General features: G+C 44.3%; 1 protein-coding gene across 3 annotated transcripts in view; it reads right to left on the bottom strand.

Annotated features, from left to right (window-relative positions):
- The window catches only part of LOC138676261 (uncharacterized), a 211,740-nt gene that overhangs the window by 54,245 nt on the left and 140,567 nt on the right, over positions 1 to 16,928 (bottom strand). For 2 of the 3 annotated variants that reach the window (XM_069765375.1, XM_069765374.1), the window contains exons 11-14: positions 12,261 to 12,444; positions 12,010 to 12,109; positions 10,051 to 10,169; positions 8,076 to 8,113 (exon numbers count right to left, since the gene is read on the bottom strand). In XM_069765375.1, the coding sequence (XP_069621476.1) occupies positions 8,076 to 8,113; positions 10,051 to 10,169; positions 12,010 to 12,109; positions 12,261 to 12,444 (441 nt within the window). The remainder of the gene's footprint in view (positions 1 to 8,075; positions 8,114 to 10,050; positions 10,170 to 12,009; positions 12,110 to 12,260; positions 12,445 to 16,928) is intronic. The other variant, XM_069765376.1, reaches the window with a different exon arrangement.

Below are 16,928 nucleotides of genomic sequence, written 5' to 3'. Positions count from 1 at the left end.
AGGGCTTTTAGGTTGAATATTACTCTCAGCGAGCCGTCTGGTTTTGGTGTTAGAAATAAAGTGCTGTAGAACCCTTTCCCTATCTCTTGATGGGGTACTTCTACTAACACTTCTTTTTGCATGAGGAGATAAATTTCTCTTTCTAATATGGCCTGATTTTTTCCCCCCACCTGGGTCATTTTTACACGATTTGGTGGGAGGTTGGAGAATTTGAACTTTAGACCTTCTGACAACAAATTTGTTATCCAATGAGAAGCCGGCAGTGCTGCCCAGTGATGGACAAACCGCCGGAGTCTTCCCCCCCACCGGAATGCTGGCGTCACTGATTTTTGGGATCAGGCTTGGGGGGAGGTTTGTTGAAAAGGAATCCCCTTTCCTTTCGCTCTCTCCAGGGTCTGCCTCGACTAGACCTGTCATCTGATCGGCCGCGGGTCCCTCTATATCCACCACGAAAGGACGAACGAGAGGTATCCCATCGGCGCCTGGGAAAGGAAGGGAGTGGAAACCGCTTCTTTTTGTCCGACGCTTTCTCAAGGATCTCGTCTAGAGATTTGCCAAAAAGGTATTGCCCTTCACAGGGTACTCCGCAGAGTTTGACCTTTGATTGGAAGTCAGCCGTCCAATTTTTCAGCCATAATGTTCTCCTTCCTGAATTAGATAAGGCACACACGCGTGCGGCACTTCTAACTGAATCTATCGAGGCGTCTGCTAGGAATCTTGCGGCGCCTTGCAGAGAGGGCAATGCTTCCAGAAGCCTCTCTCTTGGGCATTTGTTTTTGATTTGGTCACTTAACTCCTCTAACCACTTGACCATAGCACGTGCCGTGCAAGTGGCAGCAACCCCGGGTTTAAATGACCATGTCGCTGCTTCCCAAGCCGACTTTAGAAAAGCATCTGCTTTTTTGTCGAGGGGGTCCCTTAGGGCTCCCATGTCTTCAAATGGTAACGCAACCCCCTTAGAAGTGCTGTCGATGGCTGCATCTAACTTAGGCGCCTTATCCCACTTCTCACAGACCTCCTCATCAAAGGGGTATTTGCGTTTTAATGCCTGAGGGACAGACATCTTTTTATTAGGCTTTTTCCACTCACGTTTTATTAATTTAATTATGTTATCATGGAAGGGGAAAAACTTTTGCTTTTTCTGCTCCAAGTTGCTAAACATGGTGTCTTGGATTGTCCGTGGTTCTCTAGGGGTCTCTACTCCCATAGTCGTTCTGACAAGTTTGAGCAGCTTTCCAATGTCCTCCGACTGAAAGCATGGGCGGCCATACTCCTCATCTGAGGAGTCTAAATCTGAGGCATCAGAGGGGGTTAAGGCTCCCGGCTCATCCCCTGAATCTACATCCGACCCTTGTTCACTTGTTGGGGGAGGGAGGGTCTCCTTTGTGTGATGTCTCAACTGTTCCTTAACTGTAGATTTAACTTCCTCCCGTATGATTGTTTTAATGTTTTGTAATAGGGAAGAAGATTCCTCCGCAACTGTTCTGTCAATACAGGGCTGGCAGATCTTTTTGTTGTATAGCCTAGGGAGTTTTCCTTTACATAGTGGACAGACCCTATTCTTTTGCTTGGAGGTGGCTTTCCCTTCCTACAAAACACAGTGTACAGGTATCCGTGTGTGCGTAGCTTGCCTTACAAAGGCACTCACCCCTCCAGGACCCTGGGTACCCCTGCAGCTTGAGTGTCTTCCGACATTCTAGGCGCAGGCATCAGCAGCTCCGGATCTACCGCTGGTTCGGTCATCTCCGTCTGAAGAGCAGGACCAGCGACTCCTCTTTGCTGCCGTATTTTATAGAGGAGCGGTGTGCGCGCCACTGGATCAGCTTCCGCCCGGAAGTGTCCAGCACACCGGCTCCCTCGGCGTGTGACGTCACTTCCTGCGACTGGAAGTCGTCATCCCTCACTTCGGCGCCAGCGTCAGTGAGGGACACGCCCCCGCAACCCCGGACCGGCCTCTTGCACAGAGCGGTCGCCGGGGAGTCCAGCGAGGAAAGGGATGGCGCGGACCCAGCAGCCCGACACCGGACAGCACCGCACGCGATGCCGCCGACTACGGCTGGCTTCCCCGCGGACCTCGGCCTCCGGACCGGACTCATCAGAGGGGGTATCCCTCCGGAGGTAGGAGCTCTGCGACAGGCGTCCACCTGCAGGAACAGGAAACCAAACTGAGGAGAGAGGGGCCGCCCCATTCTTATATCTCTGCTACAGGTTTCCTGTTCCTGGGGGCGGATGCCATCTCTCACGTGCGGCGCTGTCATGGTGAAGGGAAAAGTCATCTTGTCCAAAGAACTCTTGTCTTCTGTCCCAGGTCCGCAGAACCTCCTTCTGCAACTTTCCAGAGTGAAATTGACTCCACTTCACACAGGGGATACAAGCCGTGATCAGACCCAGTATCTTCATTGCCTCCCTTATAGAGCACGGGTTTTTCCTGAACCGGCAGACCTTTTAGATTAGCGTGACTCGTCTTTCTTCTGGCAAAAAAGATGTTCTCATGTGGGAATGTAGTATGAAACCCAGAAATTTTATTCTGGCTCAATTTGATGTTTCCCAATTTATGATCTACCCTAGTTCCTGCAGCATGGAGATTGTAAGGTGGCTGTTGATCCTGAGCGGTTCTTCGGATTTTGCTACTACCAATAAGTTGTCCAAATACGGTACTATGGTTATGCCGTGGTTTCTTAAATAGGCGACCACCTCTATCATCAACTTGGTAAAAATTCTGAGGGCCGAGGCAAGGCCGAAGGAAAGGCACCGGAATTGGAAATGATGGATTATCCCTTGATTTGTCAGGGCGAATCTTAAATACTTCTGTACTTCTGATAGGAAGTGTGGATTGGGACATAGTAGTATGCACTTTTCAAGTCTAAAGTACACATCACCATGTCCTTGTCTATCAGGGGTATCGTGAATTTTATGGACTCCATTTTGAATCTCTTGTATCTTATACACCTGTTCAGGGGTTTGAGATTTATGATTGCTCAGGAGTCTCCTGATTTTTTTTTTTAATAGAGAAGAGACTCAAGTAATGACCCCTGCCTCTCTTGAGTGGGAACTGGGACAACTGCATTTATTCTTAGTAGCTCCTGGATGTCTGTCCACACAGAAGAGGCTAGCAGAGGTTGGGACTTTGTTACTATGAACCTCTCTGGTGTAGGCTGGTGAATTCTAGTCTGTAGCCCTGGCCAATTGTATGAAGAATCCAAGGATTCTGTGACATCTTCTGCCAACCTCCTAGAAACTCTTTTAACCGACCGCCCACTCTGATGGAGTCATTTATTGTGTTTCCCTGAGCCAGATGGATGGAGTCTCTACTCTTCCCCCTTTTCGAATAGTTCAAACTCCCTGTTTTCCCTTTCCCTCTGTAGTCTGTCTTTTGACTAGGATGGGATCTACAAAAGGGCTGGTATCTTCTCATATTCTCCTCAGGGAACCCTTTTTTCTTATCTGAGGTCTTTTCTAGTATGTCATCTAAAATTGGCCCAAACACTTTACACCCTGAGAATGGAATTGCAGAGTTTATTTTTTGACTGGGTATCCCCCAACCAAGTCTTTAGCCAGATTGCTCTTCTGGCCGCATTAGATAAAGACTCACTCCTGGAGGCGAACCGCACTGACTGCCATGAATGCTGTAGCGAGATTTAGCAAAGGCAGCGATTTCAGTATGACATCTCTGGGAGTTTTTGCTTTGAGATGTTCCTCCAGATCGTCCACCCATAATGCATGGACCGGGCTACAGAGGTTGCTGCAATGTTAGCCTGAATTACGGGTGCCGAAGACTTCCAGGATCTTTCTAGTAGTCCATCCGCCTTACGATCCATTGGTTCTTTCAGGCTGGAGGAGTCCTCGAATGGGATTGTCGTTTTCTTTGCCACTTTGGCCAATGGTACGTCTATCTTGGGTACTTCATCCCAAGCCTTTATATCCTCTGGGCTAAAAGGCAATCGGAGCCTGAAGTCCCTTGGTACCACTAGACTCTTCTCCACATCCTCCCACTCTAAGATCATGGACCAGATGTGGTTATTAACTGGGAATACTCTAGTGACCTGGGTACGCAGACCGCCAAATATCTCATCCTGTATAGATACTTCTTCCAGGGTGTCCTGCAACTGCATAGTGTCCCGTATTGCGTGCAGGAGCTCATCTGTGTCTGCCGTTGAAAAGAGATATATTTTCCCTCTTCCTATCGAATCCTCCCTTTCGTCCTGATCCGAATCTTCCGAAACTTCTTCATCTGAGGAGGGGCTAGATTCCCTAAGCCTTTTCCGCGATCTCTGCGGTTCTGCTCGGCTGGTATAAGGGAGACTCAGGTAGGAGATGAAGCCTGGACCTCCTGTCTTATCATTGACCTCATGTTGGTCATTAGTGAGGTTTGCTCCTCCCCAACAATTTTAAAATGTACAGGCCTTACAGAGCAGGTTCCACCAATTTTCTGGCAATTTAGCGGTGCACTCTTCCCATATTTCTTTTTCTCTGCTGACAGGGTGGATGGCTCTCCCTAAAAACATAGATTATGACATTATCTCCGAGTGCATAGGGGACTGGTATGGCATTGTGGCATGGCTTGTGTGTTGCCTACTCACGTGCCCCTGGCAATGCTACAGAGCACACTGACCGGGTGCTCCCAATTCAGGATGGTCGGCGGTAGGTACTGCACCCTTCCCCCCTTATATTCCTTTACCTGTTGATCCTGCTAATCCTTAACTGCGCCCTGCACGGAGTGACTGTGCTGGGAAAGCCTCTTTGTGAGGGGAGCCACGCCTACCAGGCCAGGGATGAGGGGATCCACGAAGGGTAAAGTGAACGTTCCAGCTCCTTAAAAATCTTTAAACTTTACAGTTCCATATCAGGAAAATTGTTGCGGTAAAAACTCCAACACCAGTGTGAAATCTGGGGTACTAGCAACGCATTTTGATCTGACACCAGATCTTTATCAAAGCTTGATACCTACTGGCAATGTGGGTGTTATATGGTGTGCAAGGACCAATCAAAAGTATTAGAAATCAGGTAACAGTTGCAGGTCCTGTATAAAATACCTGCACACCATATAGACCTGACTAATTCAATTATGTCACCTGATTTTTAATAATCCTTTTGATTGGTCCCTGTACACCATATATATTATATATGTTTAAATCTCCTTTTTTACCCCATTCAAAATAAAAAAAAAACAAAAAAAAAAAAAGAAAAAAAAAACACACATTTGGTATTGTCGCGTATCTGAACACCCTACCAAAATATAAAAATAATTAATCCGATTGGTAAACTGCGTTAAGAAAAAAAAAATTAAATGTCATAATTATGGCTTCTGGTCGCAGCAACATTGCAATAAAATGCAATAACAGACAATCCGAACATTGTATCTATACCAAGATGTTTTTATCAATAATATCAGCTCGGCGCACAAAAAAAAAATAAGCCCTCACCCAGCCCCAGAAAAATGGAGACACTACGAGTTTTCGGAAAATAGCCTTTTTAGTTTTGTTTGTTTTTTAAACCCCTTTACCACCTTAGACGTATCGGTATGTCTAAGGTGGCCTGCCCATTTGCTGCAGGCTCTGGCGATGAGCCTGCGACTTTTCAGGCACATATCAGTTGATTCCATCAGCTAACATGTGCCTTTAACAGTTGCGGGTGGATTGTAATTCATCCCGCGGCTGTTAAACATGTTAAATGCCGCCATAAATCTCTGTCAGCGGCATTTAACATGATTGTGCCGAAAGCGCGTCACTAATTCTGCACACGTCACATGACCGCGGTTCGCCAATGGGTTAGCATGGCAACCCTGGGCCTGCAGCAGACCCCTATGGTTGTCATTGTCGGCGCTCATAGTAAGTGAGCATTTCTGCTACACAGAAGCCCTGCTCTATGTAGCACAGGAGATCAAATGATCGCAGCTTCTAGATCGCAGACTATTGAAGTAAAAAAAAAAAAAAGTTTAAAAATATTTTTTTTAAAAAGTATAAAAGTTCAAATCACCCCCCCCCCCATTCAAAATTAAAACAATTTCTATTCCCGTGCTCATAATCGCCTGATCAATGTGTAAAATAAAAAAATGAAGCCGATCGGTAAATGGCGCAACAAGGAAAAAATAAAATACCGTATGTATTTATATCAAATTACGCAAGAATTACTTATTTTTGGTAGACGCAACATTGCATTAAAATGCAATGCAGGACAATCAAAAAAATCGTATCAATAAAAAAAAAAAGTCAGCTTGGCACGCAAAAAATAAGCTCTCACACAGCCCCAAAAGAAGAACTCGTGCATGTTTGGGATCTACGAACTCATAATGACTAGTGATGAGCGAGTATACTTGTTACTCGAGATTTCCTGAGCACGCTCGGGCGTCCCCCATGTATTTTTTAGTGCTCGGAGATATCGTTTTCATCGCCGCAGCTGAATGATTTACATCTGTTAACTGCTTCATTACATGTGGGGATTCCCTTGCAACCAGGCAACCCCCACATGTACTCAGGCTGGCTAGCAGCTGTAAATCATGCAGCTGCGTCAACAAAAACAAAATCTCTGAGCAATTAAAAATACTCGGAGACCCCCTTCCCCCCCGAGCATGCTTGGGAAATCTCGAGCAACGAGTATACTCGCTCATCACTAGTAATGACCTATAGAATCATGATGGCAGGGGTTAAACTTTAGATTTCTTTTCACAACTTTAAACAAAAAAAAACCAAACAAACCTATACATGTTTGGCATTGCAAACATGTAATGACCTGGAGAATCATAATGGCAGGTCAGTTTTATAATTGAGTTAACACTAATTACAAAAAAAGAAAAAAATTGTATAATTGCACTTTTTTCAATTTTACTGCACTTGGAATTTTACCGTTGTCCTGTACAATTTATGGAAAAAATCAATAGTGCATTTCAAAAGCATAACTTGTCCCACAAAAAACAAGCACTCGCAAGGCCATATTGATGGAAAATTAAAAGAAAAACAAAAAAACATTATGGCTCTGGAAAGAAGGGGAGCCAGAGACAAGAAAAAAAAATGGCTCGAGGTTGAAGGGGTTAAAGCAACCATTTTGCTCTTATAATTCAAACTAGATGGTGGCCCGATTCTAACGCATCGGGTATTCTAGAATATGCATGTCCTTGTAGTATATTTCCCAGCCACGTAGTATATTGCACAGCCCACGTAGCATATAGCACAGCCCACGGAGTATATACTCACCTTCCATCCGCAGCTGTCACCGCCGCATGTGCTGCGCTGTTTCCTGCTGTCGCGGCCGTCATCAATGACCACGGCCGCTAATTTAGTCCCCGGCTTTTGGCCGCAGTAGGCCCAACAGCGCCCATGGTCCTGGCCGGCTCCGCCCTCCTCATGGTGACTCCGCCCCCTTTGCAGTGCTTCTGGCCGGGCCTGTGCGGAGTGGGTGGGGACTCGCTCTGCATACTTCCTGGCCTCCCCTGCCCTTTTGTCTACGCCCACTGGCTGGCCACGACCAATGAATATCCGCGACAGACAGAAAGACAGAAGTGAACCTTAGACAATTATATAGTAGATTAGCATGACCGTGTTGCGAGCTGCATTAACCTTGTTAATACTTTATCCAGAGCCAACGAGAGAAATCATTGAAATGCAGTGGAAATTAGTTTGAGATTTATCTTCATGGCTAGGATTTTCTTACTTTGCAATTTATCTGATGACTCTCCACAACAAACTATACTTAATGCAAACTAGCACTATAAAACTGAAGCAGAAAATTGAGAAAGCTAAACTTTCTGCCAGTCTCTCAATTTGTGACCACGACTACACAATAACACTTTCCATTGTGAAGAGCACAGCTCAGCGTTATCTGTTACACTACACAAACAGCACAGTGCATATGTCTCCAAAGTCTCTGCAGAAGTGGAATGGATTACAAATGACCACAATAAAATACAGGGTACAACATTGTATAAATATGTAGGGTAACCTGGCTAGCTTAGTCCTATCAACACCAATTCTTTCAGTTGCTGCAATTTGCCAACAGTACATTATAAAACAAAGGGGAAAAATGGATCAGATGCTACTTTTTACTTTTCTGAAAGAAAATTAAATTGCGCACATACTTACGTAACATCACTGTAAAAGGCTGTGCCATTTTGGCCAATCTAAAAAATAAAACAAAAAAGTATTTTGAAAGATTATTGTAGATCAAATGTATTTAAAAAATAGACATAGGAAACAAAGCCTAGCTTCAAATGCATTTAAACAGGACAACTCCACTTTAAGCTATAAGGGCTTGTGCACAAACCGCAAATTTGCTATCAAAACCTGAAGCAATCCTGATGACAGCAAACTGAATGAGAACTCTGAAGTGTCATGTACATGTTGCTTATTTGTGACTAATTTGATGCAGATTTGATGCAGAAAATCTGCAGAGTGTCAACTCTGTGCCTTTTTCACCATTGACTACATTCAAATCAAAACTGTAGGGCAAAAACGAGTCATTTGCAGCCAAGTTTTTTCCAACAAGTAGCGTTTTTCTTTACGAGAGAAGCAGAAACGGTGCAGAAATTTCTGTATTCATTTACTCAGCTTGAACACGATGGTGCTGCTATGAGCTTCAATTCTAGTCGCAACTACTACCAAATGTATGGAGCTGCACAGCTCTATCCGTTGGCCGATTGGTTATAAAAGGAGAACCCTCCTCTGATCTGATAAGAATTTTCTATCCTTAGGAAAGGCCATAAATGTAGCAGCCCCACTCTATCCCCCTCAAAAATAAAAATACAGGTTTATATTTGAACTAGATGGTGGCCCGATTCTAACGCATCGGGTATTCTAGAATATGCATGTCCACGTAGTATACAGCCCAGCGACGTAGTATACAGCCCAGCGACGTAGTATACAGCCCAGCGGCGTAGTATACAGCCCAGCGGCGTAGTATACAGCCCAGCGGCGTAGTATACAGCCCAGCGGCGTAGTATACAGCCCAGCGATGTAGTATACAGCATGGAGCCACGTAGTATATTGCCCAGCTACGTAGTATATTGCCCAGCTACGTAGTATATTGCCCAGTCACGTATGTAACAGGTTAAAAAATAAAAAATAAACATACTCACCTAACAATCCGAGGGCCCCTTGTAGTTTTAACATACTCCCCATTCTCGTCGCTGCTCCTCAGCGTCCCGTCTCTCCGCCTCCTAGGATCCAACGGCGCTGTGCCGATGGGCGCGCGGCTGGCACCATCTTCCGTTCCCAGGATGCTTTGCGAAATTACCCAGATGACTTTGCAGTCTCGCGAGACCGCTAGGTCTTCTGGGTAATTTCACAAAGCATCGCTGGGAAAGGAATATGGAGGCAGGCGCAAGAGGACAACGGAGGGTGAGTATAGCAGGTTTTTTGTTTGTTTTTTTACTATTTTTAACATTACTTTTTTTTTTTTTACTATTGATGCCACATAGGCAGCATCAATAGTAAAAGGTTTGGGACACACAGGGTTAATAGCGGCGGTAAAGGAGTGCTTTACCTGCGGCATAACGCAGTCCGTTACTGCAGGCATTAACCCTGTGTTAGCGGTGACCGAGAGTATGGAGCGGGCGCCGCGGACAGTGACTGCGGGGAGTATGGAGCGGAGCGCCGAGGACACTGCGGGGAGTATGGAGCGGAGCGCCGGGGACACTGCAGGGAGTAAGGAGCGGCCATTTTCTTCCGGACTGTGCCCGTCGCTGATTGGTCGCGGCAGCCATGACAGGCAGCTGGCGAGACCAATCAGCGAATGAATAACCGTGACAGAAGGACAGACAGACGGAAGTGACCCTTAGACAATTAGTAGATTTTGCTTTGGTTTGTCTTGCATTCTGAGCGGACTCGCACACAAATATTTGTTTTGCCATTTCATACTAACTTAACAGATTTTTTAATATAGAAAATATATATAAAATTATGTAATATATTATATACATACCCTAACAATACAGGTCCTGTGGGATTAACTTGTTTTTGAATGAGAGAACGGTTAAAGGTTTTAAAGATGGTCATTGGCACAAAAGTGTAATTTTCCAGTTTAGTTTTAAGTTGCCAATTTAGATACATTAGTACTTACCAACTCACTGTGGCAATTCTGGCAGATGTACTTCTCTGTTCCATTTTGTCCAAAATTCATACACTCTGCACAAATCATTTTCCCGTATACTTTTGAGAATAGGGTGGGTGCAAACACTCCTGAAATATCATGAAAATGTACAGCTGATCATGCATTCAAAATAAACCCAATTTCTATATGGTGTAAAATGCAAGTACATGAATTCTATTATAAACAAAGTCATAAGACATCATATCTTAAATCACCCCTTTTTTGGACCATGTACCCCACTACTCCTGTACATGGTACTGTAGCTTTATAGTGCTTGGGGTCCTGGGTTCAAATCCCATCTGCAAAGAGTTTGTTGTATAGAAAAAAAAAAAAAAAGCAAAGACTTCCAGCTCCAAATAAAACCAAGTCCTTTTATTCAAGTATAATTAAAAACCACAAAATCTTGTTGATGACAAGGATAAAAAAAACAAACATGGAAACATTTGATAAACTGGTGCAACGCATTCCAGGTGCGGCTCTGGCGTCCTTTATCAGGGTATGTGCACACGTCAGGATTTTCTAGCAAAAATTTCCTGACAAAAACCAGACATTTCAGCCAGAAAACGGCATGCGTTTTTTCGCGTTTTTGATGCGTTTTTCCCAAATGCATAGAATAGCGGGGAAAACACGAAAAATCCGCAAAATTAACGAACATGCTGCTCTTTGTACCGCAATGCGGTTTTTTTTGCGGAAAAAAACGCATCATGTGCACAAAAATTGCAGAATGCATTCTAAATGATAGGATGCATATATCTGCAGTTTGTAATGAGTTTTTATCGCAAAAACCTGAACGTTTGCACATACCCTCAAAGTTTGTAAGTTCTCCCCGTGTTTGAGTTTCCCCACATATTCCAAACAAACATACGGATAGGGAATTTGGGATTGTGAGCCCCAATGAGGACAGTGCAGTGATGTCCGATATTGCACCATTAATTACATAGCACTTTAAAGTAAAATAAATAAAAAATTAAATATGGTATGTTTGCAAGCTTTGAACAAGTGTGTTTCCTCCTTTCAAAGTGGTTACCACAATATATGGGAACAGGTAAACTGCAAGTCTATTAGACTTCTGTGTCTGTCCCAGAAAGCATCAGTGAATGCATGTGTTGGGTGACCATCACACCTGCATTTACCTCAATAAATTTAAGTAAAGTGCGGACTTAAGGTACCGTCACACTAAGCGACGCTGCAGCGATACCGACAACGATCCGGATCGCTGCAGCGTCGCTGTTTGGTCGCTGGAGAGCTGTCACACAGAGCTCTCCAGCGACCAACGATCCAGAGGTCCCCGGTAACCAGGGTAAACATCGGGTTACTAAGCGCAGGGCCGCGCTTAGTAACCCGATGTTTACCCTGGTTACCATCCTAAAAGTAAAAAAACAAGCGCTACATACTTACCTACCGCTGTCTGTCCTCGGCGCTGTGCTTCTCTGGTCTGGCTGTGAGCGCCGGGCAGCCGGAAAGCAGAGCGGTGACGTCACCGCTCTGCTTTCCGGCCGCTGTGCTCACAGCCAGACCAGAGAAGCAGAGCGCCGAGGACAGACAGCGGTAGGTAAGTATGTAGCGGTTGTTTTTTTTTTACTTTAACGATGGTAACCAGGGTAAACATCGGGTTACTAAGCGCGGCCCTGCGCTTAGTAACCCGATGTTTACCCTGGTTACCAGCGAAGACATCGCTGAATCGGTGTCACACACGCCGATTCAGCGATGTCTACGGGGAGTCCAGCGACTAAACAAAGTTCTGGACTTTCTTCCCCGACCAGCGACAGCACAGCAGGGGCCTGATCGCTGCTGCCTGTCACACTGGACGATATCGCTAGCGAGGACGCTGCAACGTCACGGATCGCTAGCGATATCATCTAGTGTGACGGTACCTTTATCCTAAACTACAAAAAGAAGCATACTCCTAGAAATGCACAGGAGCCTTACCTCCAACAGAAATGAAGAGCAAAGCAGAGCCCACACCAGCCGAACGGCTATTAAATCTTTGTTCCCGATGCTTGATTCCTCCAATCACCATGCACAAGCCCTGTAGGTAAATACAGCACAAGTATTCTGAAAGTTCTTTATTGAATTATCTATCCCAAATGGATTTCTTACCAAACCGTTTAAAAATTCAACTATATATAAAAAATACACACTTTACATGACATCAAGGGTTTTTAATGCAAATGACTCACAGGAACTAAGAGGACACACCCCAGCAATGTGCCAGTCAGCGCAGACTTCACTACTTCTTCATAGCACTTGTCATTCTCCCTCGCCCCCTTTATCAGCGCAGTGATGTAGAAGGTTAATTCAATAATGGAGCCAAATGTAGCATTCACCACTGCTCCCAGTGCAAAATTACTCTGAGCAGAGATACTTCAGTGTTCCACAAGATGGCAGAAGGAAATAACATATGTTAAAATACAATACACAATATTTTAGTTGTAATAACTAAAGAAAAAAAAAAACTAACAAACAAACAACCTCACGTACACAATGGAGTTTTTACCATAAATCTAAAAGAAGATCAATAAAATAGTAATGTAATGAGTTAATTACAAAACATCTGGAGACAGCCATTGGAGCCTAGGAATAACTGGGTAGACCGTAAGGCTGCATTTCCTTTTTGCCAACAGTGTGCCCTTTATAAAAGCTACACTAAACTAGAACAGTTAGCTTTAACCCCTTCAAGACCCAGCCTATTTTGACCTTAAAGACCTTGCCGTTTTTTGCAATTCTGACCAGTGTCCCTTTATGAGGTAATAACTCAGGAACGCTTCAACGGATCCTAGCGGTTCTGAGATTGTTTTTTCGTGACATATTGGGCTTCATGTTAGTGGTAAATTTAGGTCAATAAATTCTGCATTTATTTGTGATAAACACGGAAATTTGGCGAAAATTTTGAAAATTTCGCAATTTTCACATTTTGAATTTTTATTCTGTTAAACCAGAGAGATATGTGACACAAAATAGTTAATAAATAACATTTCCCACATGTTTACTTTACATCAGCACAATTTTGGAAACAAAATTTTTTTTTGTTAGGAAGTTATAAGGGTTAAAATTCGACCAGCGATTTGTCATTTTTACAACGAAATTTACAAAACCATTTTTTTTAGGGACCACCTCACATTTGAAGTCAGTTTGAGGGGTCTATATGGCTGAAAATACCCAAAAGTGACACCATTCTAAAAACTGCACCCCTCAAGGTACTCAAAACCACATTCAAGAAGTTTATTAACCCTTCAGGTGCTTCACAGCAGCAGAAGCAACATGGAAGGAAAAAATGAACATTTAACTTTTTAGTCACAAAAATTATCTTTTAGCAACAATTTTTTTATTTTCCCAATGGTAAAAGGAGAAACTGAACCACGAACGTTGTTGTCCAATTTGTCCTGAGTACGCTGATACCTCATATGTGGGGGTAAACCACTGTTTTGGCGCACGGCAGGGCTTGGAAGGGAAGGAGCGCCATTTGACTTTTTGAATCAAAAATTGGCTCCACTCTTTAGCGGACACCATGTCACGTTTGGAGAGCCCCCGTGTGCCTAAAAATTGGAGCTCCCCCACAAGTGACCCCATTTTGGAAACTAGACGCCCCAAGGAACTTATCTAGATGCATAGTGAGCACTTTGAACCCCCAGGTGCTTCACAAATTGATCCGTAAAAATGAAAAAGTACTTTTTTTTCACAAAAAAATTCTTTTAGCCTCAATTTTTTCATTTTCACATGGGCAATAGGATAAAATGGATCCTAAAATGTGTTGGGCAATTTCTCCTGAGTACACCAATACCTCACATGTGGAGGTAAACCACTGTTTGGGCACATGGTAAGGCTCGGAAGGGAAGGAGCGCCATTTGACTTTTTGAATGAAAAATTATTTCCATCGTTAGCGGACACCATGTCGCGTTTGGATAGCTCCTGTGTGCCTAAACATTGGCGCTCCCCCACAAGTGACCCCATTTTGGAAACTAGACCCCCCAAGGAACTAATTTAGATGCCTAGTGAGCACTTTAAACCCTCAGGTGCTTCACAAATTGATCTGTAAAAATGAAAAAGTAATTTTTTTTCACAAAAAAATTCTTTTCGCCTCAATTTTCTCATTTTCACATGGGCAGTAGGATAAAATGGATCATAAAATTTGTTGGGCAATTTCTCCCGAGTACGCCGATACCTCATATGTGGGGGTAAACCACTGTTTGGGCACTCGGCAGGGCTCGGAAGAGAAGGCGTGCCATTTGACTTTTTGAATGGAAAATTAGCTCCAATTGTTAGCGGACACCATGTCGCGTTTGGAGAGCCCCTGTGTGCCTAAACATTGGAGCTCCCCCACAAGTGACCCCATTTTGGAAACTAGACCCCCCAAGGAACTTATCTAGATGCATATTGAGCACTTTAAACCCCCAGGTGCTTCACAGAAGTTTATAACGCAGAGCCATGAAAATAAAAAATAATTTTTCTTTCCTCAAAAATGATTTTTTAGCCTGGAATTTCCTATTTTGCCAAGGATAATAGGAGAAATTGGACCCCAAATATTGTTGTCCAGTTTGTCCTGAGTACGCTGATACCCCATATGTGGGGGTAAACCACTGTTTGGGCGCACGGCAGGGCTCGGAAGGGATGGCACGCCATTTGGCTTTTTAAATGGAAAATTAGCTCCAATCATTAGCGGACACCATGTCACGTTTGGAGAGCCCCTGTGTGCCTAAACATTGGAGATCCCCCAGAAATGACACCATTTTAGAAACTAGACCCCCAAAGGAACTAATCTAGATGTGTGGTGAGGACTTTGAACCCCCAAGTGCTTCACAGAAGTTTATAACGCAGAGCCATGAAAATAAAAAAAAAAAATTATTTTCTCAAAAATGATCTTTTAGCCTGCAATTTTTTATTTTCCCAAGGGTAACAGGAGAAATTGACCCCAAAAGTTGTTGTCCAGTTTCTCCTGAGTACGCTGATACCCCATATGTGGGGGTAAATCACTGTTTGGGCACATGCCGGGGCTCGGAAGTGAAGTAGTGACGTTTTGAAATGCAGACTTTGATGGAATGCTCTGTGGGCGTCACGTTGCGTTTGCAGAGCCCCTGATGTGGCTTAACAGTAGAAACCCCCCACAAGTGACCCCATTTTGGAAACTAGACCCCCAAAGGAACTTATCTAGATGTGTGGTGAGCACTTTGAACCCCCAAGTGCTTCATAGAAGTTTATAATGCAGAGCCGTGAAAATAATAAATACGTTTTCTTTCCTCAAAAATAATTATTTAGCCCAGAATTTTTTAATTTTCCCAAGGGTAACAGGAGAAATTTGACCCCAATATTTGTTGTCCAGTTTCTCCTGAGTACGGTGATACCCCATATGTGGGGGTAAACTACTGTTTGGGCACATGCCGGGGCTTGGAATTGAAGTAGTGACGTTTTGAAATGCAGACTTTGATGGAATGCTCTGCGGGCGTCACGTTGCGTTTGCAGAGCCCCTGATGTGCCTAAACAGTAGAAACCCCCCACAAGTGACCCCATTTTGGAAACTAGACCCTGAAAGGAACTTATCTAGATGTGTGGTGAGCACTTTGAACCCCCAAGTGCTTCATAGAAGTTTATAATGCAGAGCCGTGAAAATAATAAATACGTTTTCTTTCCTCAAAAATAATTATTTAGCCCAGAATTTTTTATTTTCCCAAGGGTTACAGGAGAAATTGGACCCCAAAAGTTGTTGTCCAGTTTCTCCTGAGTACGCTGATACCCCATATGTGGGGGTAAACCACTGTTTGGGCACACGTCGGGGCTCAGAAGGGAAGTAGTGACTTTTGAAATGCAGACTTTGATGGAATGGTCTGCGGGTGTCACGTTGCGTTTGCAGAGCCACCAGGTGCCTAAACAGTAGAAACCCCCCACAAGTGACCCCATTTTAGAAACTAGACCCCCCAAGGAACTTATCTAGATATGTGGTGAGCACTTTGAACCCCCAAGTGCTTCACAGACGTTTACAACGCAGAGCCGTGAAAATAAAAAATCATTTTTCTTTCCTCAAAAATTATGTTTTAGCAAGCATTTTTTTAGATTCACAAGGGTAACAGGAGAAATTGGACCCCAGTAATTGTTGCGCAGTTTGTCCTGAGTATGCTGGTACCCCATATGTGGGGGTAAACCACTGTTTGGGCACACGTCAGGGCTCGGAAGTGAGGGAGCACCATTTGACTTTTTGAATACGAGATTGGCTGGAATCAATGGTGGCGCCATGTTGCGTTTGGAGACCCCTGATGTGCCTAAACAGTGGTAACCCCTCAATTCTACCTCCAACACTAACCCCAACACACCCCTAACCCTAATCCCAACTGTAGCCATAATCCTAATCACAACCCTAACCCCAACACACCCCTAACCACAACACTAACCCCAACACACCCCTAACCCTAACCACAACCCTAATTCCAACCCTAACCCTAAGGCTATGTGCCCACGTTGCGGATTCGTGTGAGATATTTCCGCACCATTTTTGAAAAATCTGCGGGTAAAAGGCACTGTGTTTTACCTGCGGATTTTCCGCGGATTTCCAGTGTTTTTTGTGCGGATTTCACCTGCGGATTCCTATTGAGGAACAGGTGTAAAACGCTGCGGAATCCGCACAAAGAATTGACATGCTGCGGAAAATACAACGCAGCGTTCCCGCGCGGTATTTTCCGCACCATGGGCACAGCGGATTTGGTTTTTCATATGTTTACATGGTACTGTAAACCTGATGGAACACTGCTGCGAATCCGCAGCCAAATCCGCACCGTGTGCACATAGCCTAATTCTAAAGGTATGTGCACACGCTGCGGAAAACGCTGCGGATCCGCAGCAGTTTCCCATGAGTGTACAGA

The sequence above is a fragment of the Ranitomeya imitator genome, chromosome 4, assembly GCF_032444005.1.
Source record: "Ranitomeya imitator isolate aRanImi1 chromosome 4, aRanImi1.pri, whole genome shotgun sequence".
In the NCBI taxonomy this organism is placed as follows: Eukaryota; Metazoa; Chordata; class Amphibia; order Anura; family Dendrobatidae; genus Ranitomeya; species Ranitomeya imitator.
The sequence above is the reverse complement of the archived record's forward strand: the minus strand, read 5'-3'. Positions and strand labels throughout refer to the sequence as shown.